The sequence below is a fragment of the Bufo bufo genome, chromosome 5 (genome assembly GCF_905171765.1).
Source record: "Bufo bufo chromosome 5, aBufBuf1.1, whole genome shotgun sequence".
Taxonomy (NCBI): domain Eukaryota; kingdom Metazoa; phylum Chordata; class Amphibia; order Anura; family Bufonidae; genus Bufo; species Bufo bufo.
Genome location: NC_053393.1, coordinates 8,565,907 through 8,592,260, shown reverse-complemented (window position 1 = coordinate 8,592,260; position 26,354 = coordinate 8,565,907). Strand labels below are relative to the sequence as shown.

The following is a 26,354-nucleotide window of genomic DNA, read 5'->3' as shown; positions in this document are numbered from 1 at the left end:
CTATTCTGGACAAATGTAGGAGAGCATCGAGTCCACCATATTCTTGATTATGATTTCCTTAGGGTGAAGGTATTTGGGCAGGTAATGGCAGGAGGTCATCTGCCAGGCATCTATTAATGCAACTGGAAGTCCTGAGAAGACGGCCCTCATCAGTGTGTCCAGCTGGAAGGACAGCCAGTCACTGCCATGTTCATAGAGGAAGCCGGTGTTCCCGGATTTGATGATGACCTTGGTCTGGGGGCTTCGCTTCAATAACCGGACAACAGCATTACGGATATTTCTTATCCTCTGCAAATAAAATTTTACCGGGAATGAGGCAAAGTGCGCCATGCAGTTTATGACAATCACCAGGTCATTGTCCCCCCCTCCAATGTTATCCAGCTCATTGGCGATGTAGTGCAGCTCCTGTAAACGCATACGATGCATGGTAAGTGGTCTTTGGTGTACTCGCCATTGTATTAGATAGCCATGATCAGTATCCAAGGCCAGCAGGACTCCAGGGTCATAGCTGACATTACGGTCCACCGTCTGTAGAGCTGCCAAAACAAAACACACTGTTATATCACATATAGGTGACATCATTCCATACACAGTTTAAGAGGATGTACTCCGACCACAACATATCTCCTATGTGCAGAGCCATCCGATAAACATCAGTAGCCCTGATGGAGATAGCAAGTACACACCTAGGCTACCTTCATCAGTTCTATACACTGGAACTACCATCTAGGTGATCCCTGCAAGTTATTGTCTTTACTGCCAGGTGCAGACATTGGTACGATCGTGTCCCAGGTTTTTAGGAATGCCAAATGGTGATGCGGCCTCATAAGTTTTGTGTGTGTCACAGTGCTCCTACCACTCCCCAGGGTTAGGCTCCATAGCAATAAATGGGAGAATTGCAGTAGTTGGAGAATAATCAGAGTCCAGACTTTATACAGTTCAACAGCTTTACTTGAATAAACTTGCATCCAGACAATATTTGGTCTTTCTCTTGGCTCCAGCAGGTTTTGGGGTAAACTGGCAGGCAAACCTGGATACCTTGCTTTCTCTTTCTCTGTTGTGCTAAACTATGGCTTTAATCTGGTAGCTAGACTTTCTCACAGTTCTTGAGTGGAGTGCCTTTGGCCATTGACCCCCTCGTAATATCCTGTCTATAAACTGTAAGTGTGCTCTATGAGCTGCTTCACTTTGGAGTCCCCTGCTGAAGTAGGGGGGGGGGTCATTCCTCTCACTGTGTCATGTCTTGTATCTTTCCAACTCCACTCTAGACTGACTGTAGCTTCCTAGAACTATTCCGTTGGTAGGAAGCAGGGCTAGCCGACTTATGCCCAACAGGGGGGACAATGTAATGGTATGTTCCATTCTATCTAAAGATCTGTTTCTGCCAGAGACACTGGTGGTGAACCATGCATATTACATGTAATACAATACATAAGTTGCATAGCAATATATTAAGACACAATATCAATATCAGGACCTGGAATCAAATGCACAGATGGCATTCTTTATTAACCATTGGAGACAGTAGCAGGGTGTAGGAATTGGAGTCCCCGCTCTGTGTTACTATAGAAATCCACTTCCTGGTTCATCAGAGGTTCAGCCTGCCTTTATGACCTATGCTTTACATTGCAGCTTTGCTTACCCAGAATAGCTGCTGTGTGTAAGCAAAAGGTGAGGGCATGGAGGGATGAATCCTATTACAGTTATTATAGAATACTATGAACTATAGACAAAGAGATGGTTCCTCCATGGATTGCAGGTAGATTTGCGGTGCTTGGTCACCCATGAGCCTGTCACTGGTTAACCATTTGCCCTTCATTGGACCAATTTTGGATGGTACTAACAACTTGCACACTGAGGACATCCCCCAAGGCCAATTGTTTTGGCGATGCTGTGACTCAGATATATGTCCGTCACAATCTGACCTTCATGATAGTCTCTCAGATCTTAACATCTCCCCATTTTTCCTGCTTTCAAAAAAATCAGCTTAAAAAATTGACTGTTCACTTGCTGCTTAATATCTCCCATCAGGTTCTACTTCCACCAGGTACTCCATTATACCCTGTCTTTTAATGTTATGGCTGATGGGTGTAATATACAGACAAACGCACATGCACACTCACCACATACTGCACATGATAAACATGATCTAATGTCTTTAGCGGCATCTGCAGGAGTTATTACAGGTGTCTTATATACAATAATGAGCAATATTCATCTACAGTATACAGTATAAATCTGTAGGTGTCAGCCCTCTACAGAGTAATGAGGGGGGAGTTGTAGAGAGCGATGAGGAGAAAGCAAAGCTATTAATTTTTTTTTTCTCTCCACTGTATTCACTGAAGAAAATAAACTGTCAGATGAAATGCAGAATGTAAAAGTTAATTCCCCATTAAAAGTGCCCTGTCTAACACAGAAAGAAGTACAGCGGCCTCTTAAAAAGCTTAAAATAGACAAATCGCCAGGACCAGATGGCATACACCCCTGTATCCTAAGAGAATTAGGTAATGTCATAGCCAGACCCTTATTTATGATATTTAAGGACTCTATAGTGACAGGGAGTGTTCCACTGGATTGGCGCATAGAAAATGTGGTGCCAATATTCAAAAAGGGTCCAAAAACAGAGCCCGGAAACTATAGGCAGGTAAGTCTAACATCTGTCATAGGTAAACTGTTTGAAGGTTTTCTAAGAGATGCTATCTTGGAGTACCTCAATGAATAGAAGCAATCAACGCCATATCAGCATGGCTTCATGAGGGATTGGTCATGTCAGACTAATTTAATCAGTTTCTGTGAGGAGGTAAGTTCTAGACTTGACCGCGGCGAATCAATGGATGTTGTATATCTGGACTTCTCCAAAGCATTTGACACTGTACCACATGAAAGGTTGGTATATAAATTGAGAATGCTCGGACTGGGAGAAAATGTTCTTATGTGGGTAACTGTCTCAGTGATAAAAAACAGAGGGTGGGTATTAACAGTACACACTCAGATTGGGTCACTGTCACTAGTGGGTTACAACAGGGGTCAGTATAGGAAGGGTCACTGTCACTAGTGGGGTACCACAGGGGTCAGTATTGGAGGGGTCACTGTCACTAGTGGGGTACCACGGGGGTCAGTATTGGAGGGGTCACTGTCACTAGTGGGGTACCACGGGGGTCAGTATTGGGCCCTATTCTGTTCAATATATTTATTAATTATCTTTGTAATGGGTTCCTATGACCAGTTTTGAGGAAAGGCAGGGACACAACAAAGTCACTTCAATACAGTTTATTGCTTGTTCCAGCAACTTACAGTTCAGTTCAGCCGGATCGCAGCCGGGACAAGTAAACAGTTCATGTCATTCACAATAAAGTCCTGCAGTCTCGGGGGTCCTTTAGAAGCATCCACAGGCCAGTGTTTGCTTTACACACGCCTTGCAGGGTGTGATCTGCAGCCTCTCACACAACAGACACACCCTGCCTCATGCTGCTGATGACGCAATCGTGGACATGGGCCATGTATAAACCCCGGAGTGGATCATGGGGAGCAAGCACCAACCCAGCTCTTTGCTTACTCCCAGTAAAATCTAGGCCCGGATTAGCTGTTACCAGCTATACTAGGTAACACCAATCTCCACTATCTATCTTAGTGGACACTCTAGATTCTGGCTTCCACTCCACCAAGGTGGCACGTCTCAGGTGCAATACAGCAAACCCCAATATGTATCTCCTTAATAGGTTTCCTGCACCATTCTGGGAGATACATACTATACCCTTCGTATATGAGGCATGTCACTGCCACACATCTTGTAAAAGGCTTGCACAGTAAAATATCAATTTTTTACAAATGTCACTAAACTGTGTGAATTAACACAGAAGAGGACAGTATTCTATATAAATATACTACAGAGGACATTATACTGTATATATACACACTACAGAGGACAGTATACTGTATATATACTACAGAGGTCAGTATACTGTATATATACTACAAAGGTCAGTATACTGTATATATACTAGAGAGGGCAGTATACTGTATATATACTACAGAGGACAGTATGCTGTATATATACTACAGAGGACAGTATACTGTATATATACTACAGAGGACAGTATACTGTATATATACTACAGAGGACAGTATACTGTATATATACTACAGAGGACAGTATACTGTATATACACTACAGAGGACAGTATACTGTATATATACTACAGAGGAAAGTATACTGTGTATATATACTACAGAGAACAGTGTACTGTATAAATATACTACAGAGGTCAGTATACTGTATATATAATACAAAGGTCAGTATACTGTATATATACTACAAAGGACAGTATACTGTATATATACTAGAGAGGGCAGTATACTGTATATATACTACAGAGGACAGTATGCTGTATATATACTACAGAGGACAGTATACTGTATATATACTACAGAGGACAGTATACTGTATATATACTACAAAGGTCAGTAGACTGTATATATACTACAGAGGGCAGTATACTGTATATATACTACAGAGAACAGTATACTGTATAAATATACTACAGAGGTCAGTATACTGTATATATATACTACAGAGGAGAGTACACCGTATATATATATACAGTACAGACCAAAAGTTTGGACACACCTTCTCATTCAAAGAGTTTTCTTTATTTTCATGACTATGAAGGCATCAAAACTATGAATTAACACATGTGGAATTATATACATAACAAACAAGTGTGAAACAACTGAAAATATGTCATATTCTAGGTTCTTCAAAGTAGCCACCTTTTGCTTTGATTACTGCTTTGCACACTCTTGGCATTCTCTTGATGATCTTCAAGAGGTAGTCCCCTGAAATGGTCTTCACTTCACAGGTGTGCCCTGCCAGGTTTAATAAGTGGGATTTCTTGACTTATAAATGGGGTTGGGACCTTCAGTGGCGTTGAGGAGAAGTCAGGTGGATACACAGCTGATAGTCCTACTGAATAGACTGTTAGAATTGGTATTATGGCAAGAAAAAAGCAGCTAAGTAAAGAGAAACTAGTGACCATCATTACTTTAAGAAATTAAGGTCAGTCAGTCAGCTTAAAAATTGGGAAAACTTTGAAAGTAAGGGCTATTTGACCATGAAGGAGAGTGATGGGGTGCTGCGCCAGATGACCTGGCCTCCACAGTCACCGGACCTGAACCCAATCGAGATGCTTTGGGGTGAGCTGGACCGCAGAGTGAAGGCAAAAGGGTCAACAAGTGCTAAGCATCTCTGGGAACTCCTTCAAGACTGTTGGAAGACCATTTCAGGGGACTACCTCTTGAAGCTCATCAAGACAATGCCAAGAGTGTGCAAAGCAGTAATCCAAGCAAAAGGTGGCTACTTTGAAGAACCTAGAATATGACATATTTTCAGTTGTTTCACACTTGTTTGTTATGTATATAATTCCACATGTGTTAATTCATAGTTTTGATGCCTTCATAGTCATGAAAATAAAGAAAACTCTTTGAATGAGAAGGTGTGTCCAAACTTTTGGTCTGTACTGTATATATATATATATATATATATATATACTACAGAGGACAGTATACTGTATATATATAACAGAGAACAGTATACTGTATATATGCTACAGAGGTCAGTATACTGTATATATACTACAGAGGAGAGTACACCATATATACACTCACCTAAAGAATTATTAGGAACACCTGTTCTATTTCTCATTAATGCAATTATCTAGTCAACCAATCACATGGCAGTTGCTTCAATGCATTTAGGGGGGTGGTCCTGGTCAAGACAATCTCCTGAACTCCAAACTAAATGTCAGAATGGGAAAGAAAGGTGATTTAAGCAATTTTGAGCGTGGCATGGTTGTTGGTGCCAGACGGGCCGGTCTGAGTATTTCACAATCTGCTCAGTTACTGGGATTTTCACGCACAACCATTTCTAGGGTTTACAAAGAATGGTGTGACAAGGGAAAAACATCCAGTAGGCGGCAGTCCTGTGGGCAAAAATGCCTTGTGGATGCTAGAGGTCAGAGGAGAATGGGCCGACTGATTCAAGCTGATAGAAGAGCAACGTTGACTGAAATAACCACTCGTTACTAGAGTTGAGCGAACACCTGGATGTTCGGGTTCGAGAAGTTCGGCCGAACTTCACGGAAATGTTCGGGTTCGGGATCCGAACCCGAACCGAACTTCGTCCCGAACCCGAACCCCATTGAAGTCAATGGGGACCCGAACTTTTGGGCACTAAAAAGGCTGTAAAACAGCCCAGGAAAGAGCTAGAGGGCTGCAAAAGGCAGCAACATGTAGGTAAATCCCCTGCAAACAAATGTGGATAGGGAAATGAATTAAAATAAAAATTAAAAAAATTAAAATGACCCAATATCAATTGGACCGAGGTCCCATAGCAGAGAATCTGGCTTCACGTCAGCAGAGAATCAGTCTCTTCATGCCATAGCAAAGAATCTGGCTTCATGTTAGCACAGAATCAGTCTCTTCATGCCATAGCAGAGAATCTGGCTTCATGTCAGCACAGAATCAGTCTCTTCATGTCATAGCAGAGAATCAGGCTTCACGTCACCCACCACTGGAACAGGCCACTGTCACACATTTAGGCCCCGGCACCCAGACAGAGGAGAGCGGTCCCGTAACAGAGCATTTGGCATTATGTCAGCGCAGAATCTGTCTTCATGTCATAGCAGAGAATCAGGCTTCACGTCACCCACCACTGGAACAGGCCACTGTCACACATTTAGGCCCCGGCACCCAGACAGAGGATAGAGGTCCTGTAACAGAGAATCTGGCTTTATGTCAGCACAGAATCTGTCTTCATGTCATAGCAGAGAATCAGGCTTCACGTCACCCACCACTGGAACAGGCCACTGTCACACATTTAGGCCCAGGCAGAGGATAGAGGTCCCGTAACAGAAAATCTGGCCTTATGTCAGCGCAGAATCAGTCTTCATGTCATAGCAGAGAATCAGGCTTCACGTCACCCACCACTGGAACAGGCCACTGTCACACATTTAGGCCCAGGCACCCAGCCAGAGGAGAGAGGTCCCGTAACAGAGAATATGGCCTTATGTCAGCGCAGAATCAGTCTTCATGTCATAGCAGAGAATCAGGCTTCACGTCATCCACCACTGGAACAGGCCACTGTCACACATTTAGGCCCCGGCACCCAGACAGAGGAGAGCGGTCCCGTAACAGAGAATCTGGCCTTATGTCAGCACAGAATCTGTCTTCATGTCATAGCAGAGAATCAGGCATCACGTCACCCACCACTGGAACAGGCCACTGTCACACATTTAGGCCCCGGCACCCAGACAGAGGAGAGAGGTCTTGTAACAGAGAATCTGGCCTTATGTCAGCACAGAATCTGTCTTCATGTCATAGCAGAGAATCAGGCATCACGTCACCCACCACTGGAACAGGCCACTGTCACACATTTAGGCCCAGGCACCCAGGCAGAGGAGAGAGGTCCCGTAACAGAGAATCTGGCTTCATGTCAGCACAGAATAAGTCTTCATGTCAGCACAGAATAAGTCTTCATGTCATAGCAGAGAATCAGGCATCACGTCACCCACCACTGGAACAGGCCACTGTCACACATTTAGGCCCCGGCACCCAGACAGAGGAGAGAGGTCCTGTTACAGAGAATCTGGCCTTATGTCAGCACAGAATCTGTCTTCATGTCATAGCAGAGAATCAGGCATCACGTGACCCAACACTGGAACAGGCCACTGTCACACATTTAGGCCCCGGCACCCAGGCAGAGGAGAGAGGTCCTGTAACAGAGAATCTGGCCTTATGTCAGCACAGAATCTGTCTTCATGTCATAGCAGAGAATCAGGCTTCACGTCACCCACCACTGGAACAGGCCACTGTCACACATTTAGGCCCAGGCACCCAGGCAGAGGAGAGAGGTCCCGTAACAGAGAATCTGGCCTTATGTCAGCGCAGAATCAGTCTTCATGTCATAGCAGAGAATCAGGCTTCACGTCACCCACCACTGGAACAGGCCACTGTCACATATTTAGGCCCAGGCACCCAGGCAGAGGAGAGAGGTCGCGTAACAGAGATTCTGGCTTCATGTCAGCACAGAATAAGTCTTCATGTCATAGCAGAGAATCAGGCTTCACGTCACTCACCACTGGAACAGGCCACTGTCACACATTTAGGCCCAGGCACCCAGGCAGAGGAGAGAGGTCCAGTAACAGAGAATCTGGCCTTATGTCAGCACAGAATAAGTCTTAATGTCATAGCAGAGAATCAGGCTTCACGTCACCCACCACTGGAACAGGCCACTGTCACACATTTAGGCCCCGGCACCCAGACAGAGGAGAGGTTCATTCAACTTTGGGTTGCCCCGCAATATAATGGTAAAATGAAATTAAAAATAGTATTGAATGAGGAAGTGCCCTGGAGTAGAATAATATATTGTTAAGGGGAGGTAGTTAATATCTAATCTGCACAAGGGATGGACAGGTCCTGTGGGATCCATGCCTGGTTCATTTTTATGAACGTCAGCTTGTCCACATTGGCTGTAGACAGGCGGCTGCGTTTGTCTGTAATGACGCCCCCTGCCGTGCTGAATACACGTTCAGACAAAACGCTGGCCGCCGGGCAGGCCAGCACCTCCAAGGCATAAAAAGCTAGCTCTGGCCACGTGGACAATTTGGAGACCCAGAAGTTGAATGGGGCCGAAACCATCAGTCAGTACGTGGAGGGGTGTGCACAGGTACTGTTCCACCATGTTAGTGAAATGTTGCCTCCTGCTAACACGTTCCGTATCAGGTGGTGGTGCACTTAGCTGTGCACCAGCTGCGTTGGCGACCTCTTGCTCCTCCTCTGCCTTCGCCTTGGGCTTCCACTGGTTCCCCTGTGACATTTGGGAATGCTCTCAGTAGCGCGTCTACCAACGTGCGCTTGTACTCGCGCATCTTCCTATCACGCTCCAGTGTAGGAAGTAAGGTGGGCACATTGTCTTTGTACCGGGGATCCAGCAGGGTGGCAACCCAGTAGTCCGCACACGTTAAAATGTGGGCAACTCTGCTGTCGTTGCGCAGGCACTGCAGCATGTAGTCGCTCATGTGTGCCAGGCTGCCCAGAGGTAAGGACAAGCTGTCCTCTGTGGGAGGCGTATCGTCATCGTCCTGTGTTTCCCCCCAGCCACGCACCAGTGATGGGCCCGAGCTGCTTTGGGTGCCACCCCGCTGTGAACATGCTTCATCCTCATCCTCCTCCACCTCATCCTCGTCCTCCTCGTCCTCCAGTAGTGGGCCCTGTCTAGCCACATTTGTACCTGGCCTCTGGTGTTGCAAAAAACCTCCCTCTAAATCACTTCGAAGAGACTGGCCTGAAAGTGCTAAAAATGACCCCTCTTCCTCCTCTTCCTCCTGGGCCACCTCCTCTTCCATCATCGCCCTAAGTGTTTTCTCAAGGAGACATAGAAGTGGTATTGTAACGCTGATAACGGCGTCATCGCCACTGGCCATGTTGGTGGAGTACTCGAAACGGCGCAACAGGGCACACAGGTCTTGCATGGAGGCCCAGTCATTGGTGGTGAAGTGTGTCTGATCCACAGTGCGACTGACCCGTGCGTGCTGCAGCTGAAACTCCGCTATGGCCTGCTGCTGCTCGCACAGTCTGTCCAGCATATGCAAGGTGGAGTTCCACCTGGTGGGTACGTCGCATATGAGGCGGTGAGCGGGAAGGCCGAAGTTATGCTGTAGCGCAGACAGGCGAGCAGCGGCAGGGTGTGAACGCCGGAAGCGCGAACAGACGGCCCGCACTTTATGCAGCAGCTCTGACATGTCGGGGTAGTTGAGAATGAACTTCTGCACCACCAAATTCAGCACATGCGCCAGGCAAGGGATGTGCGTCAAACCGGCTAGTCCCAGAGCTACAACGAGATTTCGCCCATTATCGCACACCACCAGGCCGGGCTTGAGGCTCACCGGCAGCAACCACTCGTCGGTCTGTTGTTCTATACCCCGCCACAACTCCTGTGCGGTGTGGGGCCTGTCCCCCAAACATATGAGTTTCAGAACGGCCTGCTGACGTTTACCCCGGGCTGTGCTGAAGTTGGTGGTGAAGGTGTGTGGCTGACTGGATGAGCAGGTGGAAGAAGAGGAGGAGGAAGCTGAGTAGGAGGAGGAGGAGACAGGAGGCAAAGAATGTTGCCCTGCGATCCTTGGCGGCGGAAGGACGTGCGCCAAACAGCTCTCCGCCTGGGGCCCAGTCGCCACTACATTTACCTAGTGTGCAGTTAGGGAGATATAGCGTCCCTGGCCGTGCTTACTGGTCCACGTATCTGTGGTTAGGTGGACCTTGCCACAGATGGCATTGCGCAGTGCACACTTGATTTTATCGGACACTTGTTTGTGCAGGGAAGGCACGGCTCTCTTGGAGAAGTAGTGGCGGCTGGGAACAACATACTGTGGAACAGCAAGTGACATGAGCTGTTTGAAGCTGTGTGTGTCCACCAGCCTAAATGACAGCATTTCATAGGCCAGTAGTTTAGAAATGCTGGCATTCAGGGCCAGGGATCGAGGGTGGCTAGGTGGGAATTTACGCTTTCTCTCAAATGTTTGTGAGATGGAGAGCTGAAGGCTGCCGTGTGACATGGTTGAGATGCTTGGTGACGCAGGTGGTGGTGTTGGTGGTACATCCCATGTTTGCTGGGCGGCAGGTGCCAACGTTCCTCCAGAGGCAGAGGAAGAGGCCGAGGCGGCGGCGGCAGCAGCAGAAGAGGCCGAGGCGGCAGCAGCAGAAGATGTAGCAGGGGGAGCCTGAGTGACTTCCTTGTTTTTAAGGTGTTTACTCCACTGCAGTTCATGCTTTGCATGCAGGTGCCTGGTCATGCAGGTTGTGCTAAGGTTCAGAACGTTAATGCCTCGCTTCAGGCTCTGATGGCACAGCGTGCAAACCACTCGGGTCTTGTCGTCAGCACATTGTTTGAAGAAGTGCCATGCCAGGGAACTCCTTGAAGCTGCCTTTGGGGTGCTCGATCCCAGATGGCGGCGGTCAGTAGCAAGAGTCTCTTGGCAGCGGGTGTTCTGATTTTGCCCACTGCTCCCTCTTTTGCTACGCTGTTGGCTCGGTCTCACCACTGCCTCTTCCTCCGAACTCTGAAAGTCAGTGGCACGACCTTCATTCCATGTGGGGTCTAGGACCTCATCATCCCCTGCATCGTCTTCCACCCAGTCTTGACCCCTGACCTCCTGTTCAGTCTGCACACTGCAGAAAGACGCAGCAGTTGGCACCTGTGTTTCGTCATCATCAGAGACGTGCTGAGGTGGTATTCCCATGTCCTTATCATCAGGAAACATAAGTGGTTGTGCGTTCACCCCTGGTGAAGAGCTAGGTGGATGCCCTTGGGAAACCCTGGCAGCAGAGTCTTCAAACAGCATAAGAGACTGCTGCGTAACTTGAGGCTCAGACAGTTTCCCTGATATGCATGGGGGTGATGTGACAGACTGATGGGCTTGGTTTTCATGCGCCATCTGTGCGCTTTCTGCAGAAGACTGGGTGGGAGATAATGTGAACGTGCTGGATGCACTGTCGGCCACCCAATTGACTAATGCCTGTACCTGCTCAGGCCTTACCATCCTTAGAACGGCATTGGGCTCCACCAAATATCCCTGTAAATTCTGGCGGCTACTGGGACCTGAGGTAGTTGGTTCACTAGGACGTGTGGCTGTGGCAGAACGGCCACGTCCTCTCCCAGCACCAGAGGATCCACTAACACCACCACGACCATGTCCTCGTCCGCATTTCTTATTAGATGTTATCCTCATTGTTCCCGTTCACCACAATTTTGAGAATGGCAAATTTGGGAATAGTTTTTCAACCCAGAAAAAAAAGTCTGCTTTTACGGTCACTACAAATAACTTGACCAGCTAAAACAGTACAGATTTGCTTGAATAGAAATGTGAGACCTGTTTTTTTTTTTTGCACTGTGTGACAGGTTAAGGTTTAATCACAGAATCACACTTCTATCAGCACGGTAGCGTGTGTCTTAGGTTTTTCTGAATGACACTATCAGTACCTTCAATGTAAGATATCCTTTTTGAGATAGATTTCAAGTAGGCCTCAAATACCAGAAACTAGTTATTTTGAGAATAGCAAATTTGGGAATTCTTTTTCAACCCAGAACAAAAAGTCTGCTTTTACGGTCACTACAAATAACTTGACCAGATAAAACACTGCAGATTTGGTTGAATAGAGATGTGAGACCTGTTTTTTTTTTGCGCTGTGTGACAGTTATAGGTTTAATCACAGAATCACACTTCTATCAGCACGCTAGCGTGTGTCTTAGGTTTTTCTGAATGACACTATCAATACCTTCAATGTAAGATTTTCTTTGTGGGATAGATTTCAAGTAGGCCTCAAATACCAGAAACTAGTTATTTTGAGAATGGCAAATTTGGGAATGCTTTTTCAACCCAGAACAAAAAGTCTGCTTTTACGGTCACTACAAATAACTTGACCAGATAAAACACTGCAGATTTGGTTGAATAGAGATGTGAGACCTGTTTTTTTTTGCGCTGTGTGACAGGTATAGGTTTAATCACAGAATCACACTTCTATCAGCACGCTAGCGTGTGTCTTAGGTTTTTCTGAATGACACTATCAATACCTTCAATGTAAGATTTTCTTTTTGGGATAGATTTCAAGTAGGCCTCAAATACCAGAAACTAGTTATTTTGAGAATGGCAAATTTGGGAATGCTTTTTCAACCCAGAAAAAAAGTGTGCTTTTACGGTCAATACAAATAACTTGACCAGCTAAAACAGTACAGATTTGGTTGAATAGAAATGTCAGGTCTATTTTTTAGGCGCTGGGTGACAGGCTCAACTTGCCCCTGATGTAATATATGGCCAAAAAATAACCACACTGTTGATGGTTAAATGCACTTGGGTGACACAGGCTCAGCCTGCAGCTGATGTAGTATATGGCCAAAAAATAATCAGACTGTTGATGGTTAAATGCACTTCGGTGACACAGGCTCAGCCTGCAGCTGATGTAGTATATGGCCAAAAAATAATCAGACTGTTGATGGTTAAATGCACTTCGGTGACACAGGCTCAGCCTGCAGCTGATGTAGGATATAGCAAAAAATTAACCACACTGTTGATGGTTAAATGCACTTGGGTGACACAGGCTCAGCCTGCACCTGATGTAGTATATGGGCAAAAAATAACCACACTGTTGATGGTTAAATGCACTTGGGGGACACAGGCTCAGCCTGCACCTGATGTAGTATATGGCCAAAAAATAACCAGACTGTTGATGGTTAAATGCACTTGGGTGACACAGGCTCAGCCTGCAGCTGATGTAGGATATAGCACAAAATAACCACACTATTGATGGTTAAATACACTTGGTGGTAGCTTGTGCTGGCGCACCACAAGTCACAAAATGGCCGCCGATCACCCCAGAAAAAAGTGACTGAAAAATGCTCTGGGCAGCCTAAAAACACTGAGCAATTGAATAGCAGCAGTTCAATGATCCACAGCTGGAGATCGATCACAGAATGAAGTCTTTTGGAGGAGTTAATCACTGCCTAATATCGCCCTAACGTCGCAGCTGCAACCTCTCCCTATGCTTCAATCAGCAGAGTGACGTGCAGCGCAACGTGACCCAAGCTTATATAGAGGCTGGGTCACATGCTGCACTGGCCAATCACAGCCATGCCAATAGTAGGCAAGGCTGTGATGGCCTCTTGGGGCAAGTAGTATGACGCTTGTTGATTGCCTGCTTTGCAGCCTTTCAAAAAGCGCCAAGAAAGCGCCGAACACCGAACCCGAACACGGACTTTTACGAAAATGTTCGGGTTCGGGTCCGTGTCACGGACACCCCAAAATTCAGTACGAACCCGAACTATACAGTTCGGGTTCGCTCATCCCTACTCGTTACAACCGAGGTCTGCAGCAAAGCATTTGTGAAGCCACAACACGCACAACCTTGAGGCGGATGGGCTACAACAGCAGAAGACCCCACCGGGTACCACTCATCTCCACTACAAATAGGAAAAAGAGGCTACAATTTGCACGAGCTCACCAAAATTGGACTGTTGAAGACTGGAAAAATGTTGCCTGGTCTGATTAGTCTCGATTTCTGTTGAGACATTCAAATGGTAGAGTCCGAATTTGGCGTAAGCAGAATGAGAACATGTATCCATCCTCTGATGGCTACTTCCAGCACGATAATGCACCATGTCACAAAGCTCGAATCATTTCAAATTGGTTTCTTGAACATGACAATGAGTTCACTGTACTAAAATGGCCCCACAGTCACCAGATCTCAACCCAATAGAGCATCTTTGGGATGTGGTGGACCGGGAGCTTTGTGCCCTGGATGTGCATCCCTCAAATCTCCATCAACTGCAAGATGCTATCCTATCAATATGGGCCAACATTTCTACAGAATGCTATCAGCACCTTGTGGAATCAATGCCACGTAGAATTAAGGCAGTTCTGAAGGCAAAAGGGGGTCCAACACCGTATTAGTATGGTGTTCCTAATAATTCTTTAGGTGAGTGTATATATATATATATATATATATATATATACTACAGAGAACAGTATGCTGTATGTATATACTACAGAGGACAGTATAATGTGTGTGTATATATATATATATACTACAGAGGACAGTATACTGTATATATACTACAGAGAACAGTGTACTGTATATATGCTACAGAGGTCAGTATACTGTATATATACTACAGAGGAGAGTACACGTATATATATATATATATATATATATATACACTACAGAGAACAGAATGCTGTATGTATATACTACAGAGGACAGTATAATGTATATATATTTACTACAGAGGACAGTATACTGTATATATACTACAGAGGACAGTATACTGTATAGATATATATACTACAGAGGACAGTATACTGTATATATACCACATAAGACAGTATACTGTATAAATATACTACAGAGATCAGTATACTGTATGTATATACTACAGAGGACAGTATAATGTATATATATGCTACAGAGGACAGTTTTCTGTATGTATATACTACAGAGGAGAGTATACTGTATATACAGTCAGGTCCATAAATATTGGGAAATCGACACAATTCTAACATGTTTGGCTCTATGCACCACCACAATGGATTTGAAATGAAACGAACAAGATGTGCTTTAACTGCAGACTGTCAGCTTTAATTTGAGGATATTTACATCCAAATCAGGTGAACGGTGCAGGAATTACAACAGTTTCCATACGTGCCTCCCGCCTTTTAAGGGACCAAAAGTAATGGGACAGAATAATAATCAAAAATCAAACTTTCACTTTTTAATACTTGGTTGCAAATCCTTTGCAGTCAATTACAGCCTGAAGTCTGGAACGCATAGACATCACCAGATGCTGGGTTTGATCCCTGGTGATGCTCTGCCAGGCCTCTACTGCAGCTGTCTTCAGTTCCTGCTTGTTCTTGGGGCATTTTCCCTTCAGTTTTGTCTTCAGCAAGTGAAATGCATGCTCAATTGGATTCAGGTCCGGTGATTGACTTGGCCATTGCATAACATTCCACTTCTTTCCCTTAAAAAACTCTTTGGTTGCTTTTGCAGTATGCTTTGGGTCATTGTCCATCTGCACTGTGAAGCGCCGTCCAATGAGTTCTGAAGCATTTGGCTGAATATGAGCAGATAATATTGCCCGAAACAGCTCAGAATTCATCCTGCTGCTTTTGTCAGCAGTCACATCATCAATAAATACATGAGAAGCAGTTCCATTGGCAGCCATACATGCCCACGCCATGACACTACCACCACCATGCTTCACTGATGAGGTGGTATGCTTAGGATCATGAGCAGCTCCTTTCCTTCTCCATACTCTTCTCTTCCCATCACTCTGGTACAAGTTGATCTTGGTCTCAACTGTCCATAGGATGTTGTTCCAGAACTGTGAAGGCTTTTTTAGATGTCATTTGGCAAACTCTAAGGCCCCTTTCACACGAGCGAGTATTCCGCGCGGATGCGATGCGGGAGGTGAACGCATTGCACCCGCACTGAATACCGACCCATTCATTTCTATGGGGCTGTGCACGCGAGCGGTGATTTTCACGCATCACTTTTGCTTTGCGTGAAAATCGCAGCATGCTCCTCTTTGTGCGTTTTTCACGTAACGCAGGCCCCATAGAAATGAATGGGGTTGCGTGAAAATCGCAAGCATCCGCAAGCAAGTGCGGATGCGGTGCGATTTTCAAGCACGGTTGCTAGGAGACGATCGGGATGGAGACCCGATCATTATTATTTTCCCTTATAACATGGTTATAAGGGAAAATAATAGCATTCTGAATACAGAATGCAAAGTAAAATAGCAGTGAAGGGGTTAAAAAAAAATCAAATCGTTTAACTCACCTTAATCCACTTGCTCGCGTAGCTCGGCATCTCCTTGTGTCTCCTTTGTTGAAGGACCTGTGATGACGTCACTCCGGTCATCACATGGTACGTCACATGATCTTTTACCATGGTGAATCACCATGGTAAAAGATCATGTGACGTACCATGTGATGACCGGAGTGACGTCATCAAAGGTCCTGTAACTGTATTTAATGCTCACCATAGGTCCTTCAACAAAGGAGACAGAAGGAGATGCCGGCTACGCGAGCAAGTGGATTAAGGTGAGTTAAATATTTTTTTATTTATTTTTAACCCGTCCAGTGCTATTTTACTTTGCATTCTGTATTCAGAATGCTATTATTTTCCCTTATAACCATGTTATAAGGGAAAATAATAATGATCGGGTCTCCATCCCGATCGTCTCCTAGCAACCGTGCGTGAAAATCGCACCGCATCCGCACTTGCTTGCGGATGCTTGCGATTTTCACGCAACCCCATTCACTTCTATGGGGCCTGCGTTGCGTGAAAAACGCAGAATATAGAGCATGCTGCGATTTTCACGCAACGCATAAGTGATGCGTGAAAATCACCGCTCATGTGAACAGCCTCATAGAAATGAATGGGTCGGTATTAAGTGCGGGTGCAATGCGTTCACCTCACGCATTGCATCCGCGCGGAATACTCGCCCGTGTGAAAGGGGCCTAAGGCTACTTTCAGACTAGTGTTCAGAGAGGATCCGTCTGGTGTCTGCACAGACGGATCCTCTCCTATAATGCAGACGTTTGGAAAAAATTGTAAGTCTGAAAGTTGTTCAGACGGATCCGTCCAGACTTTACATTGAAAGTCAATGGGGGACGGATCCGTTTGAAAATTGAGCCATATGGTGTCAACTTCAAACGGATCCGTCCCCATTGACTTACATTGTAAGTCTGGACGAATCCGTTTGCCTCCACACGGCCAGGCGGACACCCGAACGCTGCAAGCAGCGTTCAGGTGTCCGCTTGCTGAGCGGAGCGGAGGCTGAACGCTGCCAGACTGATGCATCTGACGGATCCGCGTCCACTCAGAATGCATTGGTAGCTGGACGGATGCGTTCGGGCCGCTTGTGAGACGAAGCTCCACAAGCGGAGTCCCGACGCTAGTGTGAAAGTAGCCTAATCTGGCCTTCCTGTTTTGAGGCTCACCAATGTTTACATCTTGTGGTGAAGTCTTCTCTTGATTGTTTGACTTTGACACACATACACCTACCTCCGGGAGAGTGTTCTTGATTAGTGATGAGCGTTAGGGCAATATTCGAATCGCGATATTTCGCGAATATTCGCCATATATTCGAGAATTCGCGAATTCGTGATCTCCAGGCATTATCTTCTGGATCGCATGAACTGGTATTTAAAAAAAAAAAAATTGAATATTCGTGATTACGAATATATTATGGATATTTTAAATATTCGCAAATTCTCGAAGTGCCGATATTCGTGATTAAAATTTGCAATTTAAATATTCGTGATCAACACTATTCTTGATCTGGCCAACTGTTGTGAAGGGTGTTTCCTTCACCAGGAAAGAATTCTTCGGTCATCCACCACAGATGTTTTTCATTTTCTTCGGGGTCTTTTGGTGTTGCTGAGCTCACCGGTGCGTTCCTCCTTTTAAGAATGTTCCAACCGGTTGTTTTGGCAACGCCTAATGTTTTTGCTATCTCCTAATGGGTTTGTGGTGTTTTTTCAGGCCTAATGATGGCTTCCTCATAGTGACAGCTCTTTGGATCTCATCTTGAGAGTTGACTGCAACAGATTCCAAATGCAAATACAGACTGGAAATGACCTCTGGACCTTTATCTGCTCATTGTAATTGGGGATAATGAGGGAATAACACACACCTGGCCATGGAACAGCCGAGAAGCAATTGTCCCATTACTTTTGGTTCCTTAACAAGTGGTGTCACTACCAGAGCTTTTGACGTTCTCACAGCTCTGTTTCTCCACCCCTGTGATGAATGTCACTACTAGAGCTGGGAGGAGTTTTCTGTTTCCTTCCTCCAGGTGTTCCTCCTCCGTTTGATTTCCCCTGCCTTTATATTCCCCCTCTTCCTATTGTAGGTGTGGATTATATTTCTCATTTGGGGTTGTAGCTCTTGCTTGAGTAATCTTCCCTTGTATGCTATCCTTTTACTGGACCTGTGTTCTGCTGCAGCAAGTGCTCCGGATATTGCCAGCCTGTCTTTGGATCCGTCTTCACTGCGGCTGCAGCCCTTCAGCTAAGTGTGCAGACATTGCTGTGTATCTGAGTGTTTTCTGACTGGATCCGAGGTGACCAGGGGTTCCCTCCATATACTGAGCAGGGCACCGGTGGCCGGCCCTTTCCACTATTGTAAGGGTTACAGTGGTCATCAGTCTTAGGTACTCGGGCATGCCTCTTTCCACCATTTGGATCCGGGCATGGGCTTAGCAGCATAGGGAGAGCTTTTGAGGGTCTGACAGGGGTCAACCCTTATCCTCCCTAGTTTGGGTCCGGTCAGTAGCTCTATTTTCTGTGCATGCTCTTGTTGCTCACATACAGCCGTGACAGTGGGAGGCACATATGCAAAATGGTTGTATTTCCTGCACGTTCATCTTATTTGGATGTAAATACCCTCAAATTAAAGCTGACAGTCTGCAGTTAAAGCACATCTTGTTTGTTTCATTTCAAATCCATTGTGGTGGTGTATAGAGCCAAAAATGTTAGAATTGGTCAATGTCCAAATATATATGGACCTGACTGTATATTGTACAGAGGTCAGTATACTGTTTATATATATACTACAGAGGACAGGATACTGTAATAAAACTACAGAGGACAGTATACTGTATATATATATATATATATATATATATATATATATTTATACACTGCTCAAAAAAATAAAGGGAACTCTTAAACAACACAATGTAACTCCAAGTCAATCACACTTCTGTGAAATCAAACTGTCCACTTAGGAAGCAACACTGAATGACAATCAATTTCACATGCTGTTGTGCAAATGGGATAGACAACAGGTGGAAATTATAGGCAATTAGCAAGACACCCCCAATAAAGTAGTGGTTCTGCAGGTGGTGACCACAGAACACTTCTCAGTTCCTATGCTTCCTGACTGATGTTTTGTCACTTTGAATGCTGGCGGTGCTTTCACTCTAGTGGTAGCATGAGACGGAGTCTACAACCCACACAAGTGGCTCAGGTAGTGCATCTTATCCAGGATGGCTCATCAATGCGAGCTGTGGCAAGAAGGTTTGCTGTGTCTGTCAGCGTAGTGTCCAGAGCATGGAGGCGCTACTAGGAGACAGGCCAGTACATCAGGAGACGTGGAGGAGGCCGTAGGAGGGCAACAACCCAGCAGCAGGACCGCTACCTCCGGCTTTGTGCAAGGAGGAACAGGAGGAACACTGCCAGAGCCCTGCAAAATGATCTCCAGCAGGCCACAAATGTGCATGTGTCTGCTCAAACGGTAAGAAACAGACTCCATGAGGGTGATATGAGGGCCCGACGTCCACAGGTGGGGGTTGTGCTTACAGCCCAACACCGTGCAGGACGTTTGGCATTTGCCAGAGAACACCAAGATTGGCAAATTCGCTACTGGCGCCCTGTGCTCTTCACAGATGAAAGCAGGTTCACACTGAGCACATATGACAGACGTGACAGAGTCTGGAGACGCCGTGGAGAACGTTCTGCTGCCTGCAACATCCTCCAGCATGACCGGATTGGCATTGGGTCAGTAATGGTGTGGGGTGGCATTTCTTTGGAGGGCCGCACAGCCCTCCATGTGCTCGCCAGAGGTAGCCTGACTGCCATTAGGTACCGAGATGAGATCCTCAGACCCCTTGTGAGACCTATGCTGTGCGGTTGGCCTGAGTTCCTCCTAATGCATGACAATGCTAGACCTCATGTGGCTGGAGTGTGTCAGCAGTTCCTGCAAGACGAGGCATTAATGCTATGGAATGGCCCGCCCGTTCCCCAGACCTAATCCAATTGAGCACATCTGGGACATCATGTCTTGCTCTATCCACCAACGTCACGTTGCACCACCACGACTGTCCAGGAGTTGCAGATGCTTTAGTCCAGGTCTGGGAGGAGATCCCTCAGGAGACCGTCCTCCACCTCATCAGGAGCATGCACAGGCATTGTAGGGAGGTCATACAGGCATGTGGAGGCCACAACACACTACTGAGCCTGATTTTGACTTGTTTTAAGGACATTACATCAAAGTTGGATCAGCCTGTAGTGTGTTTTCCACTTTAATTTTTGAGGTGTGACTCCAAATCCAGACCACCATGGGTTGAAAAATTTGATTTCCTTTTTTTTTTTTTTTTTTGTGTGATTTTGTTGTCAGCACATTCAACTATGTAAAGAACAAAGTATTTCAGAAGAATATTTAATTAATTCAGATCTAGGATGTGTATTTTTGGTGTTTCCCTTTATTTTTTTGGAGCAGTGTGTATATATATATATATAATATAATATACACTACAGAGGACAGAATACTGTATATATACTACAGAGGACAGATACTGTATATAAACTACAGAGGACAGGATACTGTATATATATATATATATATATATATATTTAAAATAAATACACACTACAGAGAACAGTATACTGTATATATACTACAGAGGACAGTATACTGTATATATACTACAGAGGGCAGTATACTGCTACACAGGGATCTTGATAAATTGAAGGCTTGGGCAAGAAGTGACAGATGGGTTTTTAACACTGACAAATGTAAGGTTATGCACATGGGAAAGGAATAATACAAGTCACCCGTACATACTTAATGGTAAAAACACTGGGTAACACTGACATGGAAAAATACCTAGGAATTATGTGAACCACAAACTAAGCTGTAGAAACCAGTGTCAGGCAGCTGCTGCCAAGGCCAATAAGATAATGGGTTTGCATCAAAAGCGGAATAGATGGCGGTGAATGAGAACATAGTCCTGCCACTTTCCACATCACAAGTCAGACCACACTTGGAATACTGTGTACAGTTCTGGGCTCCTGTGAACAAGGCAGACATAGCAGAGCTAGAGAGTGTCAGAGGAGGGCAACTAAAGTAATAACTGGAATGGGCGAACTACAGTACCCTGAAAGATTATCAAAATTTAGGGTTATTCACTTTAGAAAAAAGACGACTGAGGGGAGATCTAACAACTATATATAAATATATCAGGGGTCAATACAGAGATCACTCCCATCATCTATTTATCCCTAGGACTGTGACGAGGGGGACATCCTCTGCGTCTGGAGGAAAGAAGGTTTGTACACAAACATAGAAGAGGATTCTTTACGTAAGAGCAGTGAGACTATGGAGCTCTCTTGCCTGAGGAGGTGGTGATGGGGAGTTCACTAAAAGAGTTTAGGAGGGGCCTGGATGTATTTCTGGAGTGTAATAATATTACAGGCTATAGCTACTAGAGAGAAGTCGTGATCCAGGGAGTTTATTCTCTTGTCTGATTGGAGTCGGGGAAGGAATTTTTTCCCCTAAATTGAGGAAAAATTGGCTTCTTCCTCACAGGGTTTTCTTTGCCTTTCTCTGGAAACTTGCAGGATAACAGGGCTGCACTGGATGACAGAGGGCTTTTTTCAGCCTTATATATTATGTTTTATGTACCCGTTCCAGTAACTCACATGGGATAAACTTCACAAGGTAGAACCACCATTGACGAATAGTTGAATCTCCCAAACATGTAGACAACCTTTCCCTTCAGACAGGAGGTGACGTCGATGGAGAAGTGAGCGTCTGTTCCTGCACACACGAGACTGCCACACGTCCTGATAATAATATCCTGAGGGGTCCGGAATGGGGAGTCCAGGTCTACAAACACTTTTATCCCCTGCACAATATTGTGCAATGACTATTCATGTACCAGAAGTAATACATCCGCGATTGTCCCTCCTCCCAAATGTTCTCACACTGTGCTGGAAGTCTGGGGAAGGATGGTGATTTTTTCTCAGAGTTGATGAAATTGTCTGATCAGTGACCGACCTGTGAGGACACAACTTATAGACTGGGATCTGGTGGTTCTTAACTTCAGACATTATGTTTATTGGTATCCCTATGGAGATTCCACAAAATCCAGTATGTTATACCTACTCATATTTCTTGATTGGTAGTACTAGTAGAACATTCTAGCCTATGACCTGCTGTGTTTCCACAGATGTGCATCTGGATTACTTGAGAAGGTAGTCAGATGGTCCTAGTGCTAACTACAAGTACAAAACATCCAACTGACGGATGATTCTTCTGGGACCAGTCTTTAATGATGCCTAGTAGGATGGAGTAGTAGGATAGTGATGAGTGTCAGAGTAAATATTAGAATTTGCGATATTTCGCGAATATTTACTAGAAATATTCGTCATACAGTTGCCGAAAAAGTATGTGAACCCTTTGGAATAATATGGATTTCGGCACAAATTGGTCATAAAATGTGATCTGATCTTCATCTAAGTCACAACAATAGACAATCACAGTCGGCTAAACTAATAGCACACAAAGAATTAAATGTTACCATGTTTTTATTGAGCACAACCATTTAAACATTCACAGTGCAGGTGGAAAAAGAGCTAATTGGAGTGAGGTGTCAGCCAACTGGAGTCCAATCAATGAGATGAATTGGAGGTGTTGGTTACAGCTGCCCTGCTCCTTTAAAAAACACACACCAGTTTTGGGTTTGCTTTTCACAAGAAGCATTGCCTGATGTGAATGATGCCTCGCATAAAAGAGCTCTCAGAAGACCTACGATTAAGAATTGTTGACTTGCATAAAGCTGGAAAGGGTGATAAAAGTATCTCCAAAAGACTTGCTGTTTATCAGTCCATGATAAGACAAATTGTCTATAAATGGAGAAAGTTCAGCACTGCTACTACTCTCCCTAGGAGTGGCCGTCCTTTAAAAGATGACTGCAAGAGCAAAGCGCAGACTGCTCAATGAGGTGAAGAAGAATCCTAGAGTGTCAGCTAAAGACTTACAAAAGTCTCTGGCATAATGCTAACATTTCCTGTTAGCGAATCTACGATATGTAAAACACTAAACATTGCTGCACATTTACAGTTTGCACAAGAGCCCCTGGATGTTCCACAGCAGTACTGGCAAAATATTCTGTCGACAGATGTAACCTAAGTTGAGTTGTTTGGAAGAAACACACAACACTATGTGTGGAGAAAAAGAGGCACAGCACACCAACATCAAAACCTCATCCCAACTGTGAGGTATGGTGGGTGGGGGCTTCATGGTTTGGGGCTGCTTTGCTGCATCAGGCCTGGACGGATTGCTATCTTCAAAGGAAAAATGAATTCCCAAGTCTATCAAGACATTTGCAGGAAAACTTAAGGCCATCTGTCCACCAGCTGAAGCTCAACAGAAGATGGATGTTGCAACAGGACAACGATCCAAAGCATAGAAGTAAATCAACAACAGAATGGCTTAAACAGAAGAAAATCCGCCTTCTGGAGTGGCCCCAGTCAGAGTCCTGACCTCAACCCGATTGAGATGCTGTGGCATGACCTCAAGAAAGCGATTCACACCAGACATCCCAAGAATATACTGAACTGAAACAGTTCTGTAAAGGGGAATGGTGAAGAATTACTCCTGACCGTTGTGCACGTCTGATCTGCAACTACAGGAAATGTTTGGTGGAAGTTATTGCTGCCAAAGGAGATTCAACCAGTTATTAAATCCAAGGGTTCACATACTTTGTCCACCTGCACTGTGAATGTTTACATGGTGTGTTCAATAAAAACATGGAAACATTTAACTCTTTGTGTGTTATTAGTTAAGCAGAGTGTGATTGTCTATGGTTGTGACTTAGATGAAGATCAGATCACATTTTATGACCAATTTGTGCAGAAATCCATATCATTTCAAGGGGTTCACATACTTTTCTTGCAACTGTATATTCACGAATTTAATAATTTGCGATTGTATTTTATTCTTGGTTACGAAAATCGGCAATGTAATATTTAAGTAATACAGGTGTGGTCACTTATGCTACATTTTCCAAGCTGGTATAAGTTTTCCTGAGACTGGAGAGCATGGTTGGCACTGCAGATCATTACAATACCTTTACATGCAGATAGAGTGCTCCAATATATTCGTGCTTGCGAATTTTCGGCAATTAATGATGCGCATATTTTTTCGCAATATGTGCAACTTGTGACATCACAGCACTATGTCTGTAGCAGGTATGTATGGACAGCAGAACCTATCAGCTACACTATATCACTATCTAACCTACACTGACTATCTCCCACTAACTAGCTGTATTATATATATAAGCTAACTAACTAACTAATGTAATGAGTGGCACAGAGCACAGCAATGTCACTGCTCTCTCTCTCAGAATTTTTAAAAAAAACTGTAGAAAATGGCTGCTGGGAGGTTCTTATATAGTAAGGGGTAGGCAAACTTTCCTATTGGTTGCTAGGGCGATTGCCTAAGCTCCGACAGAGACATTTCTGCCTTCTCATTGGCCCACAAGCAAGAAGCAGGAGGGATCATGTGGTCAGATGAAAAAATCTAGAATATTCGTAAATACGAATCTACTGGGTCGGCCATTTATATGGATACACCTTAATAAAATGGGAATGGTTGGTGATAATAACTTCCTGTTTGTGGCACATTAGTATATGTGAGGGGGGAAACGTTTCAAGATGGGTGGTGACCCATGGCGGCTATTTTGAAGTCGGCCATTTTGAATCCAACTTTTGTTTTTTCAATAGGGAAGAGGGTCATGTGACACATCAAACTTATTGGGAATTTCACAAGAAAAACAATGGTGTGCTTGGTTTTAATGTAACTTTATTCTTTTAATTAATATCACCAACCATTCCCATTTCATGAAGATGTATACATATAAATGGCCCACCCTGTATAGCACTATATTCGAAATCTTTGCAAATTCTCGAAGTTGCCATATTTGTGATTAATTTTCGCGCCCAACACTAATGCCTACGTATAATAGTGATGACTAGTGAGCAAGCAGATGGTCCTAGTGCTAACTACAAGTACAAAACAATCCAACTGACTGATGATTCTTCTGGGACCAGTCGTCCAGGATGTCTTCAATGATGCCTAAGAGTGAAGACTAGTGAGCAATCCCAAAGAAGTCAACTGTTCTGGGTAACCTTCATCATCTCCTTCCCCAATAAAATGCTCCCTGCACATCTACATTCAGGCATAAACTAATACCCACCATATTCCCTATGTAAAGATGGGACTTATGAGAAGGTTTGAGTTGGGGCGACCATTGGGCACAACACATAGAAACATGACAGATGTAATGTCTGATGTTCATTCTGACTTGTACTCACTTTTGTAGAAATTGCTGCTCGGTGGCATTGAGTATTGGGTAGCTACCACCTGCTGAATGCTCCCGGTAGGCACTGCAGGGAAAGCCCTTTGGCCGGTTGCAGAACCACTCCTCTCTGATTGTACGTCACGGTATGTACACACGTCAGGTCCTGGAGGCTGCACATTACACTTCACCGTAGCGCTGCTTCCATGGTGGCTGTAATATCCATTGAAGTCAACCTGTTCAATATCAGTATTAATAAGTCAGAGCAACTGCAGTTCTTGTATTTTTTCTTGAAGAGGTTTCACTAGTCATCTGAATGTCTTTCTCAATTAGAATGACTTGTACGAGAATTCTCCTGCATTAAATACTGTTGACTCGTTCTTCAGTCATGTAAGGAATTGATAGCATTTGCATGACTGAAGCTGTTAGGTGCAGTTAAACTGCCTGGGGAGAGGTGTTTTAGCTGCATTGTAAGTGGCTCTAGCTCAGGAAACCTCATGCATATAATTGTAACTGTCACTTTACCCTGTGTAAAGGACAGAAGGGAAGCGGGGGAGAGCAAGGCATGGGCAGGGATAGGAGGAACTCTGATTTTTCATCCTCCTTTATGACTTCAGATGACTTTTCAGACTTTTTTCAGTCTTTTTTTCCCAAG

At 44.7% G+C, this 26,354-nt stretch overlaps 1 protein-coding gene across 1 annotated transcript; it reads right to left on the bottom strand.

Moving 5' to 3' along the window:
• LOC121001659 (NXPE family member 3-like) lies at window positions 1-25,743 on the bottom strand. The gene is given in 5 exon segments (XM_040432834.1): window positions 1-536; window positions 22,035-22,086; window positions 22,088-22,130; window positions 22,132-22,240; window positions 25,716-25,743. Coding segments are annotated over 5 exon segments (768 nt in total).
• Window positions 25,744-26,354: the final 611 nt, after the last annotated feature.